This window comes from Oryctolagus cuniculus, chromosome 4 (assembly GCF_051225735.1).
Source record: "Oryctolagus cuniculus isolate XC-2025 breed Fujian yellow rabbit chromosome 4, ASM5122573v1, whole genome shotgun sequence".
NCBI lineage: Eukaryota > Metazoa > Chordata > Mammalia > Lagomorpha > Leporidae > Oryctolagus > Oryctolagus cuniculus.
This window is the reverse complement of record NC_142870.1, coordinates 80,572,970-80,592,335: the sequence shown is the minus strand read 5'-3', so window position 1 is coordinate 80,592,335 and position 19,366 is coordinate 80,572,970. Positions and strand designations below refer to the sequence as shown.

Sequence of the window (19,366 nt, the reverse complement as noted above, 5' to 3'; positions counted from 1 at the left end):
CTCTCATGCAGTTACTGTTGATGCTGGGAGACAGATTTCCTCTGGCTGGCTTTTCATTCATTACTCTTTCAGAGGAAAGCAAGAGTGATGAGCTCTGCTCAAGCACCAGGCACGGGCAAGGAAGTCATTGTTCTAAGACAGCTGTGAACTGATGACCACAGGACTTACCTCCAGGCACTCGTGCAAGTCCCTCACGTAAGCCTTCTCTGTTTGGAGTAGTTCAGCCATGATGAACCTAGAAGGCAACACAGGGACTGAGAGTTGGTCACAGGTGTATTACCCCCTTTCCTTCCACCTCACTTCCCTTCCACAGCATTTATGATATTCTTGGATGTCCTGTTTTCTCCCTTCTTTCAAACTCCTCCCTCTGTTATTGAGTCATTCTCACCTTGATCACTTGCTTAGCATCCCCTGAAACAAGTCTATGCTCAGCCACTTCCATGTTCTCTCTACCTTTTTCATCCTGGTCCTACCTTTCTGTGATTCTGTGCTGCTAGACAGGAGCCCTCACTTGCACATGTGCACTTGCCTGTGTGCACAAGATGCAGGACTATTCACTTGAGATCTCAGCAACTGGAGAGCTTGCGTCTTAGCGGCCTCCATTCCTCTTACAGCTCCCAGAATGACAGTATCTGTTCAGTACAGTTCGTAGACTTAAATAATTCCCAGTATTCTAAGTGAAACCAGGTTTTAAAGCCAGGAAAAGATCCCAACATTATCACCAACATCAGGGGTTACCAACTTTTTCTGTGAAGAGCCAGATGGGAAAGATGTGTAGGCCATTCAGTCTCTGACATAATCACTCAACTGTGTTGCTGTGGCACAAGAGGATTCATAGACAATGTTTAAGCAAAAATAAGTATGGCTGTGTTCCAATAAAACTATTAATGGACTCTGAAATTTTAATTTCATCTGATTTCTGTGTCATAATTTTTTCAACAATTCAGAAATGGAAAAAAAATCATTCGTAGCTTCTAGACTATATAAAACAATTAATGGCTCAAATTTGACCTGCATTTGCTGACTTCTGCCCTAGATTATACTTTTTTCTTTACAAAATATCCATTATAGAACTTATTTTTAAAACCTATATATTTATTAGAGAGGCAGAGGGACAGAGAGCTCCCATCTGTTGGTTTACTCCCCAAATGCTGTCAATAGCTGGGGCTGGGCCAGGATAAAGCCAATATCTGGGAACTCAATCCATGTTTCTCATGTGGATGGCAGGGATCCAACTATTTGAGTCATTACTTATTGCCTTCTAGGGTGTATGTTATCAGGCAGCTGGAATCAAGAGTGGATCCAGTACTTGAACCCAGGCACTCTGACAGGGGATGTGGGAATTCCAAGTGGTATCTTAACCACCAGGCCAAAATACCTGTCCCCAGGCACTCTTTCTAATGGGGTCTATTTATATCACAAACCAATGTGCATAGGGCATATCACAAGCACAGCATAAATTAACAATGCTAAGTTGCTGATCTTCAGTCTCCCATACAGAGTAGTGTGTGATACACATCTTTGAGTGCTAGGGGTTCTTTCCCTCCTTGGGTCCCCAAATAGCAGTCTCCCTGAGCACCTGTTCAACTTACACTGTGTGGCTTCGTTGTAGGATTAGCTACTTCATATTTTTCTTCCACAAATTTTTATTAGAAATGGTGCTTCCTAGTTGGCATATGGTATCTAATTTAGCACAAACCATATATTTATACATTTATATTTTCTATATCAGTTTTCATGGAGTTCATAACGAGAATCCCTATTTCCAAGTGTTCTATCACAGGAAAGTTTTGAGAAACAGTATCCGAGAATGTCCTCTGCTGGAAATTTCACAAGAAATATTAAACAAGGAGCACCATTTCCTGGACCCTTATGTAGTGGGATTTTTCCTTAAAGCAATAAATTGTTCTAGCACAAGCCTATTAAGATTTTAAGTAGTGATTCAAAAAGTTTTCTTCTGCAGGAGTTAATTAGCTGCTATCTTCCTATTCTTCTCCACTGGTAGGGTGGAAAGTGCAAAAGCTTCCAACAGCAGCTGAATTATGCTTTCTCATTTACTAGAGGTAGGATTTGCCGCTCCAAGCCTCTAACACCTTACTTATGAAATAGCTGATCACGCAGAACTGCCGCAAGGATTAAACAGGAACGTGTAAGCAAAGTGCCCACCACATGGTAGGTGCTGGTTAAACACTCAGTGATTAAACGGCCCATAAATGGTTACGAAACTAGGAAAGAAGGAAGATCAGAAGGAACATGAATTGCTGGGCCTTGAAATATTCCCTTTGATGCCATCGCTGAGGGTTCTCCAGCATTGTTCTTTGTCTCACATCTGCCTCCTGCAGTTTCACCTGTCTTTACACTCCATCTCCACTACCCTCCACTCCCATTTTGTGCTCTCCCCATACCTCCTTTACCCTCTTCCAGATATTTGGTGCCCCAGAAGTAGCCCAGGAGGAGGACTTAGCTAAGTGTAGGATCCACATTCCCCTTCCTATCATGTGTTGAGCTGTGTGGCCTTACCCACAACACCCTAGTTTTGACTTATTTGGAAACAGAATCACCGTGGAATAGGAATAGGGTGGGCCCTAACATAATTGGCATCTTTACAAAAGGGGAGACTTTGGATGCAGCATTTTTTTTACACACACACACACACACACACACACACACACAGTCAGGCAGAACACCATGCGAACAGGAAAACAGCCATCTACGAACAAGAAGAGAGGCCTGAAAACTGACTGTCCCTCATAGCCTCAGAAGGAACCAACGACGTAGATACCTTTATTTCAGACTATCAGGCAGCACATTGCTGTCAACTGTGGCACCTGGTCACAGTGATCCTAATGAACAAATAGAATCCCCCAGGGACACAGCTTCTGACTTTGCATACCAGTCCTTATTTTGTTAACTTCTGCACGTTTTTCTCAATTAATGATGTTATATTCATCACTCCCTTAGCCCTTGGTTCATACAACATCATATAAAATACTTTTTTGACCTCAAGGAGTCTAATAGTTAGAGAAATATACCAAGGAATCAGCTGAATAAGTAAAATGTGAATCACTGTAGACAAAAAATAAGTGCAGGGGTTCAGAAAAGAATGGACTGATGACAGTAGATGCTGTAGATAAAGAATTCATAGAGGCATAGAGTATGAGCTGGATTGTAAATAACCAATAGGATACAGACAGGAGAAAATAGAATCAAACAGACAAAAAAAAAAAAAAAGAACAAAAGGAAGGGAAGAGGAAGGAAGGACAGGGAAGGAAAAGGAATAAACAAAAAGGAGAGGATTCCAGGTTAAGAATGTTACACGAACAACTATGTACAATGTACACTGGAAAGGAGCTGATGAAGTGATCTGACTGAAGCATGTCATTTGAACTGGAAAGTACTTTAAAAAGATTGACTTAGATGAGGCCAAATGGTAGCACCTCAGGGAGTGTGGATAAAGCAGTATAAAGCCATTTAAAATTTGGAGCTAATTTGGAGCTGGTAAGAGACACATGGAAATGAATCACAGTATACAGAGTGGTAAAGAGTCACATGGAGCTGGTTTAAATTCTGCCTCTGGGGACAACCTTATGGCACAGTGGGTTGAGTCACCATCTGTGACACTAGCATCCCAAACGAGTACAGGTTTGAGTCCTGGCTGTCCTACTTCCTGTAAGATTTCCTGCTCATGTGCCTGAGTACACAGCAGAAGATGACACAAGTATATGGGATCCTGCCACCCATGTGGGAGACCCAGATGAAGCTCCTGGCTCCTGGCCCTCACAGCTATTTGGAAAGTAAACCAGTGAATGGAAGATCTCAAGATTGCATGCTCTAACTCTGCCTTTAAATAAATAAATAAATTTTAAAGTAAATTCTGGCTTCACTGCTTATTGTCTGTGTGGCTTGGGGAAAGTTGCTTAGGAAGAGCAAATGAGAAGATGTGTGAACGGCACTGAGAGGGTGTTCAACACAAACAGCAGTTGGGTGGTACTGGGGTGGTGGTAGGCAGAGTATCAGTATTAGCAATGATGAAACACAACATCACAAGGATAAATCTGGCATCACTGTGCAGGTGAACTGTCAGGGACAGGCAGCGGGAAGGCCGGGGCAGTTTTGGCAAATAATCTAGACTTCTGGTGACAAGGGCCACAAATGGGAAAAATGGCAGAGACACAGAAACTTCGAAAAAAGGACTGACACAAAGAACAAAGAGTTAAGCTGAAGCATCCTTCAGAGCCTTAAGGCTACAAAACTAAAATTAGGAAACCAGAAGGGAAAACTAAGTTTGAAAGGGGATAAAAAATTTAAATTGGTCCATGTTGAGTTTTGAGATTGTGAAATGAAATGTGATAGTCCAAAATGGTTTTCTTTAGGAAGCTACTGATAGATGAGGAGTACTCAGCTGAAGGACAGATAGGAGAGACTTAAACATTTTCAGAGTGAACCCTATTCTCAATGGGAGCATCATGTCTGTGTACTCCAGTCTCACAGGTAGTCACGAATATACAATAAGCTGTCAAAAGGTGGCAGTGAAGGCCAAAAACAGTCACAAGGAGCCTGCTAGTTGGAGTGGGAGCTCCCCAACACGTACTCTTTCTTCCGGGCTGACTTCCGCTTCTCTTCATTGATTTCGTGGTTGGCATCCCGTAGCTTGACCTCACGATCGGAAAGGCTTGCTGGGATGATGTCCAGCTCCAGGTCCTTGTTATCCTACAGAGGGATCACAGAGGTCACCTTGAAGAGGCTTTGGGAATCAGCTCATCCAAGTTGGGGGAGGTGGCAAGGGGGATAATAGAGAAAAGTATCAGAAAAAGAGAAAAAGATAGGGGACTCTATAGAGTTCATCCACAATCACACTTCTTCAAGGCATACTTTTTTTTTTCAAGTCAGAAATATATACAACTTTCAGGTCTAATGTTCAAGGCTGATATCTGCAGCAAGAAAAAACAATGAACACATTTGATAATTATGCCTCTATTTCCCTGAGGCTTTTGGTTCTGATTAACTCTAAACACACACACAAATTAGCTTAAGATTGATTCTTAACCATTAAAATAAATGTGGAACAGAAACACACACAGACATTAAAAACCCCTTTCATTTTCAAAAGAAAACAGTAAAACTAAATATTTTTATTTAAATAAGCAATTTCCCTTGGAAATAGAATGCTAAATGATTGAACAATGACTGAATTTTCTAATTGCTCATCGCTCTTTATTTGAATCACCATTTGATATTTATAAATGATAGGATCCTGTAGGGAAAAAAGAAAACCTCACAGATGAAAGCCTGGGGGAGACATTAACTGACTCAATTCCTAGTGGTTTGACCACTTCACTCTCTAGGCTGCTCTGCTTCAAAGCATGGGTCTATTTAAAGAGTTAAGAATTAGAAATCCTAGAATTAAGCTGCCAAGCTGTATTTAGCTCTTAATTCATAGGTTACTGACCCCTATTATGAAGAAGAGATTAAAAGTCAGCCTTCTTTTCCTTCATGGCAAAAACTACCTCTTTTCAGTCGAAATGCCAAATAACCTTTGTGCAAATGGTACCCCCTATTCTTGAAAGAGTACTATTGTTCATACTTGGGACTCTAATCATTTGCTGAGGATGCTAATCATTTGCTGATTAACATAATTGGCTGGAAGATGGTACTGATGAAGCCAAGATAGCAGGTTTAGTCCTCAAAGCCAACGGTTAAATCTGCACAGAGAGAAGCTCTGTTCTGCAGCCATCAGTCCCATTCCTGGTCAGCCCATTTTGCAAGATACAGAGTGCTAAGCATGGGGACCTGGAAATGAAGGGAACAGCAAGATCCCTCTACCCTCACTAAAAAAACCCACACAAGGCGAGTGTTCCAGGGATCAGGAGCTCAGAGGGACGGCTCGAGGGCAATGGAATCGTGGGTCATGAGAAAGGAGGTCCTCCCAGGTGGAAATACCCCACACCTACCTCTGTGTTGACTCCTAGGGCTTTCTCTAGGGAGTGTCGGTATTTCCCCATCCTCAAGGAGAAGTCTCTGTAGTGCTTGTCCACCGTGGTCACCCACTTCCTTATCTCCGTGGCATGGATGTGGCCTTTCTCCACAAAGCTATCTGCCAGCTGAACCAGAAGCTTCACCTTCTCCTTGGTTTGCTGCCCCAAAAAATGGTCTTAAGTTACTGAATCACGTTTACTCTCATAATAGTGCCTGCATTGCAGGGATGCTGTGAGTATAAATGGGCTGATCAGGAAGCATGTTTAGAACAGTGCCTGAAATACAGTAAGCACTCAATTACAGCAGGAACTCAGGAGTCACAAATGTCAGCCATTATTATTGTTATTGATATGAGAATCTCTTAAATTAATAAGAGTTTTACCAGTTTACAGAGTAGGCCAACATCACATCTGAGGTTCATTTGACTCGTAAAGCATCCTTAGGGAGTAGATAGAGGCAGATGGTGCAGGTCTCTTTTAATCATCCAGGAAGAAAACCCACACACAGAGAGGTCTGAGTGCATACTACCAGTACATCAAAGAACCTGTTTGCCTCTGATTCTTTGTCCTGGTTTTCTCTCTTGACTGTACTGGCCTGAAGTAGGTTCTAAATACCACATAAATTGACAGGTGTTAGGCTCCAAAGAAGTCCAATTAGCAGGACTGAACTGTGTTCCTTTCACCACAGCACTGTGTCTTTAGTTTCCACCAGACAGAGGGAGAAAGGGGCTAATGAAGTTAGTGCCCAAAGGACTAAGGAAGGCAGAACTACTGCCATGTACTGGCTGAATTTCATGTCTAGCAAGAGTCTGTCCAGCACCTCCTCTGTCCACAGCCCTGAGCTTGGGAGTATACAAAAAAAGGGGGAAAATATCACTTCATCCAAAGTTTATAATCTCTAGAGCAGAAAGACTTCACATATGATAGTCTCAGAAACTACTAAATAACTCAGGGCATTATATAATTGAATGTAGAAATGAGAAGTATATATAGTTAACACATCTATTTTATTTATTTGAAAGACAGATACAGAGAGAAATAGAGAAAGATTTCTCATCTACTAGTTCATTCCCAAAATGCCCTCAACAAAGCTGGGAGCCAGGAACTGAATCCAGGTTGTCCAAGAGGGTAGCAGGGACCCAACTACCTAAACCATCATCCCAAATGGCATATTAATGGCTATGCCAATGTCTCTGCTCCTCAACAAGAATTTTTTGAAAAACTAAATAATTTATATTGCTTTTCATGTTCATTAGCAATACATATTAAGTAACAAATCAATATTACTTATGCAGCCTTCATTAGAAACAGTAATGGGTTTATTGCTGTTTTTTCTTAATAAATATATCAACATATTTTTAAAAGACTCACAAATTTTTCTCAGAAGACAGCTGAGAAACTACCTTAATTTTCCTATTCTTTGGGTCAGCATTGTGCTTCATCAGGTAAAGCCACTACCTGCAACGGGTGCCAGTTCATGTCCAGGCTGCTCCACTTACAATGCAGCTCACTGCAATGGCCTGAGAAAAGCAGCAGAAGATGGCCTAAGTGCTTGGGTCCCTACTGTCCATGTGGGAGACACAGAGGAAGCTCCTGGCTTTGGCTTGGCCCAGCCTAGGCTATTGTGACCATCGGGAAGTGAACCAGTGGATGGATGAGCTATCTTTCCCCCTCTGCATGTGTAACTCTGACTTTCAAGTAAATCAATCTTTTTTTAAAAAAATTTGTATGTATCTCATAAATACAACATTAGGAATATAGTAATTATTCTCACCATACCCACCCTCCCATCCATTCTCCCCCCCAACTTTTCCTCACTCTCCTTTTTTATCCAAGAAAGCAAAAGCAAAAGAAAAAAAATAAAGAATGGAATAAAAAAAACTAAGAGAACTGGGAGAGGGAGAAGAAGAGGCAGAGGGAGAGAGGGAGAGGAGAGTTTCCAGCAAGCAGAAAGTGCTTTGCCTGCTACATGGCCAGGGAGATTATGGCTCCAACTCTCATAGCTCACTCAATACACTCAAGCCTCTCCTATCTCAGGACAGCAGGCTCACGCCCAGGATTAGGAGATAGAGACCTCAGAGATTTGGAGTGAAGGAAAGGAAGTGGTGTGGGGACAATAGAGGAAAGACAAGGAGTAAACAATTCAGCATTTAGGAAGAAAAGATTCCTGGTGTCCTAAAAATGTGTAGTTTATTGCATGTAGAGTTTTTCTCCATGAGAACAACTTTGCTTAGGTTTCCTATTGCCTTAGAAGGAACTTTGTTATAATAAAAAATCCATTTTCATGTAAAAGTCTTGGAAATACAAGGGTAAAAATTTGCAGGAAAAATGGAATAGACAAGTTTATTTTGGTGCACAAATTTTGAAATCCATGTAACATTTTGCCATAATATGCATTTTCCATGAATTTTTTTGAAGCTCCCCCTACCTTGTCTATATTTTCTGCTTTGGTAAGATATCTTCACCTATGGAAGTTTTATAGCTAGCTGGTGGCAGCAGCCCACCAGGGTAGCTGTATCAAATATTTTATCCTGAAGCATCAAAACAGTCATTTGGAGTTCATAAGGAGAATTCTAGGGATGTGTGGCACGTGGGAGAGCAAATGGTGAAATGAGCCGAGTAGACAAGCCCATCCTTGTGTGGTGCTACACATCTTACTGCTTTCTGTGTCCCTAACTGCAGCCATGTTTAGTGCTGCATGCCCCTCCTGCTATGCTGAGCATATATGTGAGGGAGTGGGTGGAGGGAACCTACTCATCCCCACCTGAATCCAATGGCTCTCTAGCTTTCCTCCCCTCGAGAAGAGAGGGTGATGCCCTTCCCAGTGTTCCACAGTACCATAGGCATGCGTCCATATGAGTTATTTATGTGCCTCTTTCATTAGACATTCCTAAAAGGTAAGTATTACATTATATTCATTTATATATTTCCAGACCAGAAAATAGTAGGCACACCATACATGTTGAATGGAGTAATAAGGAAATGGATGAGCAAATCTTGTGGTTAAGGGCAAGGTAAGCTAGACCAGCAAGAGTTGGATGTTTGTTTTGGAAGAGTTAGATGATAAGTTTGGCCCATCAAGTAGACAAGCCCACTAAGCTGCCAACCAGGGTCATGGCCCCCATGAGAGCAGCCTGAAATGGTTTCTTCTGCACTTGTGATCATGACGGTACCATGTAACCTGCCACATGCCTGGTCTCAGCTGATGAGATCAGAGGTAAACACTTGACCAGTGACTTCTAAGGTGTCCTGGCCTGAAAGCTCTGTCAAGACAGTGACAGTAGCAATGTACTGGGTCAACTGAGGTTGTTTCCCTGGGATTTGAATTGCAGACAGGGATCTGAGAGGTTGGCTGCAAAGCAGAAGTGAACATACAAATAGAATACAGGAAAACTGAATCATAGCAATGGAGGAACATCTCAGAGAGCCCCTATTCCCTGCTCTGGGAAGATGACCAGATCACACGGCTACTTGAGCTGCTGCCGGTCTCGGGTGACACCCCAGTTGCCATCTCCAATGGTAAGGCTGTGCACATAGGGCTGAGTCATCCAGCTTTTCCTGCATGCTGGGTGGTCCAGCCACAGAGCTTCTATCTTCTTTGTTGCCACAAACAGGTGCACAGTACCTTTTCTCCTTCATAACTGAAGCCATTTTGAAACTCACACCTTGCTACCAAGGTAACTCATATAGAATGATAAAGTAGGGGTCACATTGTAGTGGCTCTTGAATGACAGGTTTAGAAATATAGACGTGATCTGTGAGCAAAAGGGAGACTTCGGAGACTAAACTCGTCTAGAGCTGGAAATCTGAACTGACAACTCACTTATCTTGGGTTTCATTGTGTCCTAATGTATGTTCTATCCTTTCCATTTCGAATTCCATGTGAACTGCAGGAAAAGACAGATGTTAAGGAAAAATGAGTTCAGTAGTATATTTTCTTCTCTATCTCCCTTTTCTTCTTCCTTTCTTTCTTCTTTGATCAGTTAATATTTACCATCTTTCCCTAATCAGTGATTCTTACTTTGAATAAAGTTTTTAGAAGCCCTTTGCCTTTAACATATTTTATAATTCTTTAAGATTTAGCCTTCTTGATATTATTATACTCTGATAATCTTTGATAGTTGACTTTCAATATTGATAGTCCTGGTATTTATTGTATGTATTTTTTGTAGCTATGAAATTATCATGCTCCTTGTGTAGGTAACAGCTTCTTAAGATACATCTTCATATTCACTGCACAGGGGATCATTTGTTACTATACATGAAAAACTAAAATTCCATCACATATAAGCTATATTCCTCTTAGGAGATCCAGAAACTGAATCATGCTGTCTTCTATCTGAACCTTTTAGACTTTTCTTTGTCTGACTGTCCCTGTTATCCCCTTTCCTTGCTGCCTGAATTCCAAGCAGACATAATTTAGTTGGGTCAAGGATCCAGTCACTTTCACTACTGCTTAATTCTCTTTTGTTAAGAAGAAGGAAGTCCAGTATATCTTATGACTTCCTTCACTTTCAGAGATAAAGATCATCAGTTTAAAAAAGTGTTATCTCAATATAATTGGTCATTGGCATGGGCTAGTCAAAACCACTATGGATACTCCTTCATACTTTCTTGGATAGCTGTATCAAAGAGACAAACATGGACTTTGTGTTGGTCAGGATGTGGAGACACTGGAACCCTTATATATATGCTGCTATCTGATAAGAGTGTAAAATGGTACAGCCACTTTGGAAAATGTTAAATACAAAGGCACCGTATAACCCTGACATTCTACTTCAAGGTATTCACACAATAGAACTGAAAACACAAATTCACATCAAAACATGAATGTTCATAGCAACATTATTCATAATACTCAAAAATTCAAAACAGCCCAAATGTCCATCAACTGATGAAGGGTAAACAAAAAGTAGTGTGCCCATACAATGGAATATTATTCAGCCATAACAAGGAGCCAGATACTCATAAATGTTACAACACAGATAAATCCTAAAATATATGCTAAGAGGAAGAAGCTAGTCAGAAAAAACCCTACATATGACATAACACCATTTATATGAAATGTCCAGAGCAGGCAAATCCATGAAGACAGAAAGTAAAACAGTGGTTGCTAGGGACTGGGGGGAAGGGGAGAACGGGAAGTGACTGGTAATAGGTATGGGGTTTTTCTGTGGGGGTCATGAAACTATTTTGGAAAAAATAGTGCCAATGGTTGTGTAGTCTCATGAATATACTATACTGAAAAACACTGAATTGTAGAAAAAAAAAGAATCTTAAAAAGTTTTGTTTCTAGAAGAAACAGAGTTCTCCCAGATGTCATGACGATTAAACCTAATACTGTGTGCCTTGACTCCTTCTATATTTTGAAACCCACAATAGGAAAATGTCATTTGTATCCTCCTAATTAGATTGTCTAGGGGCATACCACAACATAGAAATTTTGTTTTCCTCTTATCTTCACCCAAACTCTCTGCCTCACTTTGATTCTTACATTGGTGGGTTTTATAGAGAAAGTATCTTTTTATATTCAGTGTTTCTTCTACTTGATCTGTTTCTTTGGAGCAGAGTATAATAATACAATATACTCTATTGCCTCATTCAATCACAAGAGCCACTGTATTCATTCTTTTGTGGTCCAAGGTCAATTTGGTTTCTATTTCAGATTTTTTTTAGTGGTTATAAAGATTAAAAGCAATGGTGGTGGGCTGGTACTGTGGCGTAGTGGGTAAAAGCCGCCGCCTGAAGTGCCGGCATCCCATATGGATGCCGGTACAAGTCTCGGCTGCTCCTCTTCTGATCCAGCTCTCTGCTATGGCCTGGAAAAGCAGTAGAAGATGGCTCAAGTCCTTGGGCGCCTGCAGCCACTTTGCACCCACTTGGGAGACCCAGAAGAAGCTCCTAGCTCCCAGCTTCAGATTGGGACAGCTCTGGCCATTGAGGCCACCTGGGGAGTGAACCAGTGGATGGAAGACCTCCCTCTCTCTGCCTCTGCCTCTCTGTAACTCTGCCTTTCAAATAAATAAAATAAATCTTTTTTTAAAAAAGCAATGATGGCTGGTTAACAGAGGCTATCCTCTGGGAAGTGGGACTGAGGTAGGGCAGGAGGCTATTGCTTTTCCCAGAAACTCCTCAGCTGGACTTAGGACTCTTTAGCTACTGACACAAACAGCATTGAGCTCTAGGGCATGGTAGATATAAAGACAGTAGTAGAAGTAGTTATGTTGAAAGGGAGAGAGAACATTGAGAACCAAAGTAGCAGAATCATATTAAATATAGATTGGGGCATTGTTGAAATCTACCCAAACTTCCTTTTCCCTCCTTATGTTCTTGAACATATTGTGGCCTCCCTTCAATGTGTAAGACACAGTCAGGCAGCCTGAGGAACAAAGCATGAACAACGTGTGGTTCTCATCCATGGAGATCTCGCTGGCTGACAAATGGAATCCCATTGTACACAGATTACTGAAGAGCAGACAATCCATGACAGGTGCCTTATGATTATAAAGACAAGGGTGTGTGCAGGGATGGGTCAGATAATACCCTGACATGCAGCAGGAGAACAGAGGAGCAGGCATTGCATTGGAAAGATGAGCATCTGTTAAAAAGTATACACTACAGGCCGGCGCCACTGCTCACTTGGCTGATCCTCCGCCTACAGAGCCGACACCCTGGGTTCTAGTCCTGGTTGGGGCGTTGGATTCTGTCCTGGTTGCCCCTCTTCCAGTCCAGCTCTCTGCTGTGGCCAGGGAAGGCAGTGGAGGATGGCCCAAGTGCTTGGGCCCTGCACCCGCATGGGAGACCAGGAGGAAGCACCTGGCTCCTGGCTTCGGATCGGTACAGCGCACTGACCGCAGCGGCCATTTAGGGGGTGAACCAATGGAAAAGGAAGACCTTTCTGTCTCTGTCTAACTCTTCCTGTCAAAAAAAAAAAGTATACACTAGAGGGAAGGGAAGGACATTTTGGGCAGGAAAATGGAATGGGAAATGTGCAGAGGCAAAAAGTAATACATGAGGTATTTCTCAGAGGTAAGAAAATACATCCACTTAGCTGGAGCACAGAGCTTTCATAAGAGATGGATGAAAGTAATTCTGTGGGGGGGGGGGTGATAGGGTGGTACAGTTGTGGAAGTTGCTTTAAAGATGAACACCAAGAATAGATTGGAAGGAAGGAAAGGTCACAAGCATGGGACCTAGTTAGGAAGCTGTTGCTGCTTAGGGTGCTACCGACGTGAATGGAAAAGAAGGGAAAGATTGGAGGAAGGTTGTAAAGGAAGGATGAGCTAAACTGAGCAATTCTCCCAATTTGCACTTAGCATTTGGACAGATTCTGATCCTAGGAAGCTTTTGGGTATCTGCCATGACCCATCCTATGTAGGTAGAAACACCAAGAGATCAGATGGGATTCGGTCAGTGAGTAGTTAATTACTGACACTATTTGGAGAGAGGCAGATAAACTCAAATTAATTCAAAAGCCATTTTCATTTGTATTTGAAAAGGGTTCTAAGCATCTGCCACCTTCTTTATGCTACTTGCTCCAGTTAGTATTGAAAACAGTCTCTTAGCTGAACTCCCCATTTTTCATATTGGGCAAAAAAGCCCAAATACCCACAAGCATGCAGGAGAAGGCTCCCTAATATTGAGAGTTCTGATAGGGTTCATAAAGTACACGGCCACTTCTCAAATATCAGTTCAGGAATGAATGAGGATAGGGCCTAATTTTGCCACAGCAAACTAGAGGGGCACTAGTGCCAGAAGTATCTCTGGTAGGATGGGAGAAGTAACACACTCTCCTCCTTGGCCTCCATGGAAGCAGCTCTTTCCACCTTGGAAGAGCAGCTGCAAGGGTGCATGTGAAGCCAAGAAAGGCTCCTACAAAGCAGGGAGCACAGTGTGAGGGATGAAGGTGCTGCAAGAAGGCAGTTGAGACCAGAGTTTCATTCAAACCCATGGCTTCTCAGATCAAACTGAAATTCTGGCTGTGACAACAGGTGACCAGATTTCTTATTATGATAGCACCTCTCTCCCAGCAACCCAGCTTGAAAGAGGCTGTGAGTGTGTGTGTGTGTTGGGGGGTATGTGTACCCATGCATGTTTTGCTCCCTGGAGATCCAGATTGGCTCAGAAGCAGGTGTGAGGCCCGATAGAAATAGTCAGCTCAGGAAATAAGAAACTCACACCTGCTTTATGAACCCACCCATAATCATCAGCCTTTCCCTTAAGGTGTATTGGGCATTGCCTACAATAGTTCCTACAACATGGCGCCTGGCAGATGTTCGGGGAGTGTGTTTGCGGCCACTGCGCTTAAGTCACGCGAGATCGGACCACCTGCAGGGATAGGTCCACTTCAGTTCCAGACACAGGGACAGTGCATGAGCCCTATATGCCCCTGTGCATGGTCCACCCATGCCTGCATGACCTTTTCGCTGATTGGCTCCCCTACTGCGCATGTCTTTCATAAGCTTTATAAGCCTGTACACTTCCTCATAAAGTAGTTTCTGCTTCAACAGAACTCACGGGTGCTTGCTGCAGTGTGCTTGACCTGTCGACTTTACCTCTCCCGTTCGCCTTGTCGGGGAGTGCTTGTACTGTCCCCTGCTGGTCAGGGGCCAGCCTCAGGCTTAAGACCCCAACAAAGGTGGACTTCTCAAGCCATTCAAATATCAAGAATATATGGATATGTGCAAATTTTTGTATGAGTACACATTTGTCAAATTTGGTCTAAAAGAACATTGCAGATTCTAGAATGTGGAGCATGAAGCCTAGTATTTGGGAGCATGGGGTTAGTAGTTGACCTCCTATAACTGTTTTACCCAGCAGCTGCAATCTTTGGGCATACAGGTTTCAAAGGAGACAATCCTAAACATGTTTTCCTCCTTGCCACTGTGGCCAAGTATTTCCCCTCACAAATGGCCTTTTGCTTCTTTAATATGAAACTAGTCAGAGTGGGGCATGCCAGATGGATTTGGGGAGGGGCTTGGGAAGTCTCCTACCTTGGCAGGTACCCTGAATTCCCCATATTCTTTCAGCAGTTCCTGAGTCTCCTCTGTGGTCTCTCCAGTGGAGGTATGTGTTGAGAGGTAATATTCACCTGTTTCTTGAATCCAGTCCAGTGCCTGTGGGAGAAAACAACACAGCCAGTTCCCTGAAAGGCAGCTATCAGTAGGAAGTCATGCCACCATGCCACAGTGAAAGTTTACCACTGGGGACACAGGATGAATACAGGAGACACTGACACAATTTGCTCAGCACGTAGCTCTGAAGTTGTTGTTATGAATGAGCCAATCTCCAATTTAAAACTTCTCTCCAGTGAGGAGAGTGTCTGCTCTAGTAGACCACAGAGTCTTCCAGGCCAGGCCCAGGAGCTTCCAGGGCCTTGGGGCACACTGGGTGCCCTAGCATCTCCTCATATTGAACTCAGAACAGAGTGTGGTAAATGCTCAGCCAGTCAGGTGACACAGGTTACAACCTATTCTCCTTCCTCTCTTCATCCCCACCTCCCATTTCCACTCTGCCTACTGCTGTGGACTTCCTCTGCACTGTCACAAGCTCTGGTCAGCTGGGCCTCTGATTACTGCCCAGAACTGAGGCAAATCCTGGAGAAGCACTGGACATACCTGCTTGGCGCTGCGCTCAAACACCACATATTGCTGGCACTGGTCTAACCGCCGCTTCTTCAAAGTCCAGAAGTGCAGGACACGGTTCTCCCTCTGTAAGAGCTCACTCAAGATGGCTGCAGGGCAGAGGAGACCACACCAGTCACAGGAAGGCTCTGAGCAGACCCCACCAAGCACTTCAGCCCCACAGCCCATGTGTCATGTGCCTGTGACTTTCAAGCCTCCCCAGAGGACTCACCTAGCGTCAGAAGAAAGGGAGAAAACTCTGGGGACAGAGAGAATTTCCCAGAAGTTCTCCCATTAGAAAGCAAGACTTGGGAGTCTGGGGTGAGACAGCCTGTTGACAAGAGTTCTGTCAATTAATGGGAGAAGGATATGACACAGTGGACTTACCAGTGGTTCTCATTCTCTTCACACACAAGTTAGTCTGTGGTTGTAAGGGACCCTGGGAGGTGTCAGCCCCCAACACAGAAACTAACTCGGTCAGTCCCTAGAGTTTACTGAGCATGGATGGACTTTGATAATCTGGGAAGGTCTGGTGGAGCTGCTGGAAGGGAGTCAGGAGGTGAGCATGGAGTGAGGTCAGGTGTAGCTGCACGGACAGCCCTTGTCATGAGCCACACTCTCAGTCCTGCACAAGTGTGTTGATTTAAGCACTTCTAAACAGTGAACACAGGGAAGCTGTGTTGGAATCCGGTCTACACGTAGTTTCTAGGAGCAAATTTCCACCTTGTTTTGGACCTGATCATAAGAAAAGCTGAAAGCTATGCTCACATTATCTCTAGAGATGCCAAATGAGAGGCTACACACACAGTGTGTGGCACCACAAGAGGGCCATGGCATGCATTCAGTCCATGATACTCCCCACCCTACTTCTTCTCTCACTGCAGGAGTGACTGGCTGCATGGACAGATTTCCTAAGTGTTTTAACTAGTATGCTCCACACTCGAGTGATCAAATTTATTTTGATTCGCCTCCTGCTTTCTATTCACTATATCAGATATTAATAAAATACACAATAATGATGACATGGATAATTAATATTTATGTGACACTCACTATGCGACAGGCACATATTTTCATGATAGCTCGGGGCATACTACACTATTACTAGCCTCATTTTGCAGATGAGGAAACTGAGGTTTACAGAAAATTGGTAAGTTGTACATAGTCATTCAGGTAGGAAGGGGTAGAATCAGAATTTGGGTCAGGTCTGTTCAGAGTCTGTTCAGAATCTTAGCCACCATGGTTCCTAGGTGACTAGGGCAAAGAGCACATTACTATTTTTTACAAAGATGACATAACTCAAGTCACAGGCCTTGTACTTAGACATTTTTTTGATTTTTATGTACTTTACATTCCTCGCTGAAGGTTTGGCTCTAAGGATTGTTGCTGTCTCTATTCTCTTAGGCTGAGAGTGTTTCTGAGTCCCAATTATTCATCCCTGCTTGATCTATTCCTTTTTTATATAAAAATTTATTTATTTCTTTGAAAATCAGAGTTACAGAGAGACAGAGAAAGATCTTCCATATGCTGGCTCACTTCCTAGATGGCTGCAATGGCTAGGGCTGAGCCAGGCCAAGTCAGGAGCCAGAAGCTTCATTTGGGTCTCCCATATAGGTAGCAGGGGCCCAACCACATCCTCCGCTGCCTTTTCCAGGCCATTGGCAGGGAGCTGGATCATAAGTGGAGCAGCTGGGGGCCCGTTGCTGTGGAGTAGCAGATAAAGCGGCCGCCTATGGTGCCAGCATCCCATTTGGGCGGTGGTTCGAGTTCCAGCTGCTCCACTCCCATCCAGTTCTTTCCTGTGACCTGGGAAAGCAGTAGAAGATGGCCCAAATCCTTGGGCCCCTGCACCCACATGGGAGACCTGGAGAAAGCTCCTGGCTCCTGTCTTTGGATCAGTACAGCTCCGGTAATTGTGGCCATCTGGGGAGTGGACCAATGGATGGAGGACCTCCCTCCCTCCCTCCCTGCCTCTCTGTAGCTCTGCCTTTCAAATAAATAAATAAATCATTAAAAAAAAAAAAGAAATGGAGCAACTGGGACACAAACCAGTACCCATATAAGATGTCAGCAACACAGGCAGTGGCTTCACCAACTACCTCTCAATACTGGCCCCCTAATCTATTTTTTATCTTGCAACTTTTTACTTCTTTCCTTAAAAGGCAAAGTATACTTCCTTACTCTCTTACTGACCTCCGGCTCATCCACATGACTTGCTTTGACAAATTGGTTGTTAACAGATATGACACAAGCAGGGGCTTGAAAAATGTGCTGTGGACTTGACCTTGCCTCCTGCACCCCTGCCATCACCCCTATAAGAACCTCTGGGTATCCACTTCCCCTTTAATCCGGGACTCAGAATGAATATACATGGAACAGACGAGACCCTTACCTGTAGTGAGGCAGCCAAGCCAGGCAGACTTGGAGCTGAAGCACAGTGCATTGCTGAGCCCAGCCACGATAGCTAACCCCCAGCCACGTAGCCTCTCAAACAACACATGGTTACAGTTGTATGCTTCTGAATTTTTTTTTTTTTTGGTTGTTATGTAGTAATAGTTGCTCCCATAACAAAAATCTATGTGGCACTGGTTTTGGGTCCAGGCAGCAGGTGAAAAGGAAACAGATACAGAAGAGACTAGAATGGATCGTAAGTCCCTGCCCAGGTGGAAGCTTTCACTGGGTAAAGATGGGGTGAGAACCTGTGGTCTTTAGTTTCTATGTCCCCGCTTTGCTCATTGCAGCTCCCTCTACAAGAATCAACAGAAATCAAGAAAACATCCTGAAGGAGGTCAGGTGTCATTTTTCTCTTTGAAAGCTTTTACAAAGACAACAACCTGCCCTTGTCCCCAAGAAGCAAGCATCTCCTCTCTGAGAGCCTGCTACTCTTTAACAAACACAGGTGTGGGCGGCCTCACCCAGGCTGCCACCTGTGTTGGAAGTCAGAGCATATGCTCTGAAATGTGGAGGAGAGGGTGACATAATGACAGCCACCCACAGGGTACCTCAATCAAAAACAGAGCAGCACATCTGGAACAGGAACCCTACTACCTTCCTCTCTGCGGGGAACTTTGATTCCTAACTTTAAGTCTTTCCAGGGACCTCTGATCTTCCCAACTCTTAAGCTTTCTGAGCAGGAGGCAGAAGCTCTTCCTAAAGCAGACCATTGGACCTCCACTCTGTCCACAGTGTCTCCAAGCCTGTCCCAGCCCTTGCTCCACGTCAGCTTGGGTTCCCTCCCTAGCCTCAGTCTCCAAGGTTGTATTTTTCTGCTTTGTCATGATGACATCTGCTAAACTCTTCACCTAACTCAAAGGTTAATTTGTGCATGGACATGGTAACTCCATGAATAATAACTTAAAGTTTGCATTTTTTTCATATAATCATGAACTTAACAGAATTCAGAGAGATATTAAAGATTATTTAGAATAGACTTATCTAAACTTTATGTGCACCTACTCCACCTGGTTGGTGGGATAAGCATGGGGGGTCTCATCAAAATGCAGATACTGACACTGTATTTTGGGTGGTGGGCTAAGATTCTATGTTTGTTACAAGCTCCCAAGTGATGTCAGGACTGCTGGTCTGGGGACTACATTCTGAGTAGCAAGGGTCTAGACAAGCACCTCTTTTTAAAATAAGAAGACTGAAGTTTTAAAAGCTTAGACAATAGGTGACAGCTCTAGGATTAGTACTTGGCTTCATGATTCTCAGTCAATGTCTTCTTCCCAGGCTATAAGATACCTTAGCCTTGTGCTGTTCAACCTGTTA

General features: G+C 43.4%; 1 protein-coding gene across 38 annotated transcripts in view; it reads right to left on the bottom strand.

Annotated features, from left to right (window-relative positions):
* The window catches only part of KALRN (kalirin RhoGEF kinase), a 777,940-nt gene that overhangs the window by 268,871 nt on the left and 489,703 nt on the right, over positions 1-19,366 (bottom strand). For all 38 annotated transcript variants that reach the window (XM_089331826.1, XM_089331827.1, XM_089331831.1 and 35 more), the window contains 5 exons: positions 15,593-15,708; positions 14,969-15,091; positions 5,952-6,134; positions 4,592-4,710; positions 169-235 (listed from right to left, as the gene is read on the bottom strand). In XM_089331826.1, the coding sequence (XP_089187952.1) occupies positions 169-235; positions 4,592-4,710; positions 5,952-6,134; positions 14,969-15,091; positions 15,593-15,708 (608 nt within the window). The remainder of the gene's footprint in view (positions 1-168; positions 236-4,591; positions 4,711-5,951; positions 6,135-14,968; positions 15,092-15,592; positions 15,709-19,366) is intronic.